The following is a 2,356-nucleotide window of genomic DNA, read 5'->3' on the forward strand; positions in this document are numbered from 1 at the left end:
TGTATCCTTAATTGAAAATCAATTAGAGGGTAGTGGACTAAAGATCGAGGAAAATGCACTAGAATTTAATGCATTATGGGGAAAGTGGACATAAAACCGGTCTAATACAGTAGAGCCAAACAAGGGTTTTGGAGATACAAGAGGATTTGGAATTAGACCAGTATAATCCCCATCAATCCCCAAAAGTAGACAAGTCTTTAATATCTAACCATCAACTACCATATATACCCCATGCGATAATTTCATTGCGGTTTTGAGTACACAATTATTTTATTTATTGTGCTCATCTCTTTTTTGCGTCAACGGAATGCAGCTCCAATATTGGTCCTGATGTATATCACATTCAATTACTTTCGGGTTAGTGTTGGATAGGAATGCACATACCAATCTTATCAGTCGTGAAAATGACAATAAATAAATAAAGCATATGAAAATGGACATAATAGAAAACAAGTGCATAACATCAACCAATGGCATATTTTCAATCTGACCAAACACAACAACATTAAACAGTTTCGTTGTCAACCCTACCTCCAAGCTGGTCCCGTTCCACCCCACACGAAGTTAACCCCTCCTAGGAGCTGGCCCATACATCAACGCAGCTAGCAAGCTCCATCTCGAGCTCCATCCCCGGCCAACATATTACCATCGCGCAACAGTATAGGAAGACCAAGAGAAGAATCCCCTGTAGCTCCAGCTACCTAGCGCTCGCTCGCTCCCCTACACACGACACGGCTAGCTAAACTGCTTACCCTAGCGGTGTGGCTAGCTTCCACTCTCTTCCACGACCATGAGCGAGCAAGACGCGCTGCAGGCGGCCAACAGCCTTCCCGGCGAGACGGCGAATGTTGCCCCGGACATCCACTCCTTCTCCCAGCTCCCTTTCATGCGGCCCAAGCCGCCGCCGGCGACAGAGGCAGGTGGGTCGAGCCCCACGTCTTCCATCCGTCTCTTCGGCTTCGACTTCCCGCCCGACGGGGCGGCGTCCTCCGTCACCAACGGCGATGCTGCCGCCGACAGCACTACTTCTCCCGGCCAGACGGTCGCGGCGGTGTCGGTCTGTGCAAGTGGCGGCGGCAGTCGCAAGTTCGAGTGCCACTACTGCTGCCGGAACTTCCCGACGTCGCAGGCGCTCGGGGGGCACCAGAACGCGCACAAGAGGGAGCGGCAGCATGCCAAGCGCGCCCAGTTCCAGAGCGCCATGGCCATGCAGGGCCACTACCCCGCCCACGCGTACCCGGCCTTCGGCAGCGGCTACCACCATCACCACCGCTTCCTCGCCGCGCCGGCGCACATGGCCCGCTACGAGCCGCCACCGCACTACCCCTCTTGGTCCAACCACCACATCGCGCCCACCGGGCCAGCCGCGGTGCCCAGTTACTACGGCGGCAGCGGTCCCGGCTCCGTGTCCCAGCCGATCAACGGCAGCCCGGTGCCAGCGGCCGCGCTCTGGCGGGTCCCGGGCGTCAGCGTGACGGCACCGGTGCCGCGGCAAGAACGGCCAACGCCCTTGACTCATGCCCGACGTGATGAGATGGCTGTGGCGTGGGAAAGAAGAGGACAAGCTGGCTCGGCGTCATCGGCGTCATCAGCGTCGTCGTCTTCGCAGCATGAAGCTGTACGCCACGGGGGAGACGCCGCCGACAACAGAGCAAACGTGAGCTTGGATCTCACCTTGTAATCCAATCTCGAACCACTACGGGGTGGTACGTACGGTTAATTAGTGGGTTCATGCAGAGATTAAGATCCAAGGTTAATCCTTTTTCTCTAGTTCGTGAATTTGTTTAGCTCGATCGATCAGTGGAGAGATTTTTTTTTCTTCGGTGCCCATTTTTGCAGTGTTTTCTCGTCGTTCAGCAGCAGCACTACTCATTCATCTTCTTCTCGCATGGCTTTAGATTGCTTTGTAAGAAAAAAAAAAGGAAAGGGGAAATAAATGGAACAATCCTTGGGGAAAGCAGGCATGAAGGGGGAAAATGAGATGAGTGCTGTCATTTTCATCTTCTTAAGTATATTGTCCACCCATCCATAATCTTCTTCTAATGTTCATATTTTGATTGACATGGACTGATGCTTACGTCTGTCCTAGCACTAATTTTTCTGTTCTGTCTGTCTGTCCATTCAAACGAAAAGTTTTCTTTTTTATCTTTCTGGACTTGTCTCTATCCTCGAAATGCTACTCAGTTTTTGCTACTTTAGCTGACAGTTATCCATATCACTAGCTTTTTGTAGCAGCAGCAGCTGCAGAGCTGCTGCAGCAGCGGTTGCTGACAACATTTACTCCGAGGATTTGCCCAAAGAAGCAAGGCTAACAGATGCATGCCTGCTTACTTCAGCAACTGCCTCAATGGTTCTT

The 2,356-nt window shown here is 51.8% G+C and overlaps 1 protein-coding gene across 1 annotated transcript; it reads left to right on the forward strand.

Annotated features, from left to right (window-relative positions):
* The first annotated feature begins 790 nt into the window (after positions 1 to 790).
* Positions 791 to 1,921, forward strand: LOC124658044 (zinc finger protein 8-like). Its single transcript, XM_047196490.1, has one exon. The coding sequence runs from the start codon at positions 791 to 793 to the stop codon at positions 1,679 to 1,681; it is 891 nt and encodes a 296-aa protein (XP_047052446.1). The 3' UTR covers positions 1,682 to 1,921.
* Positions 1,922 to 2,356: the final 435 nt, after the last annotated feature.

The sequence above is a fragment of the Lolium rigidum genome, chromosome 5 (assembly GCF_022539505.1).
Source record: "Lolium rigidum isolate FL_2022 chromosome 5, APGP_CSIRO_Lrig_0.1, whole genome shotgun sequence".
Taxonomy (NCBI): Eukaryota; Viridiplantae; Streptophyta; class Magnoliopsida; order Poales; family Poaceae; genus Lolium; species Lolium rigidum.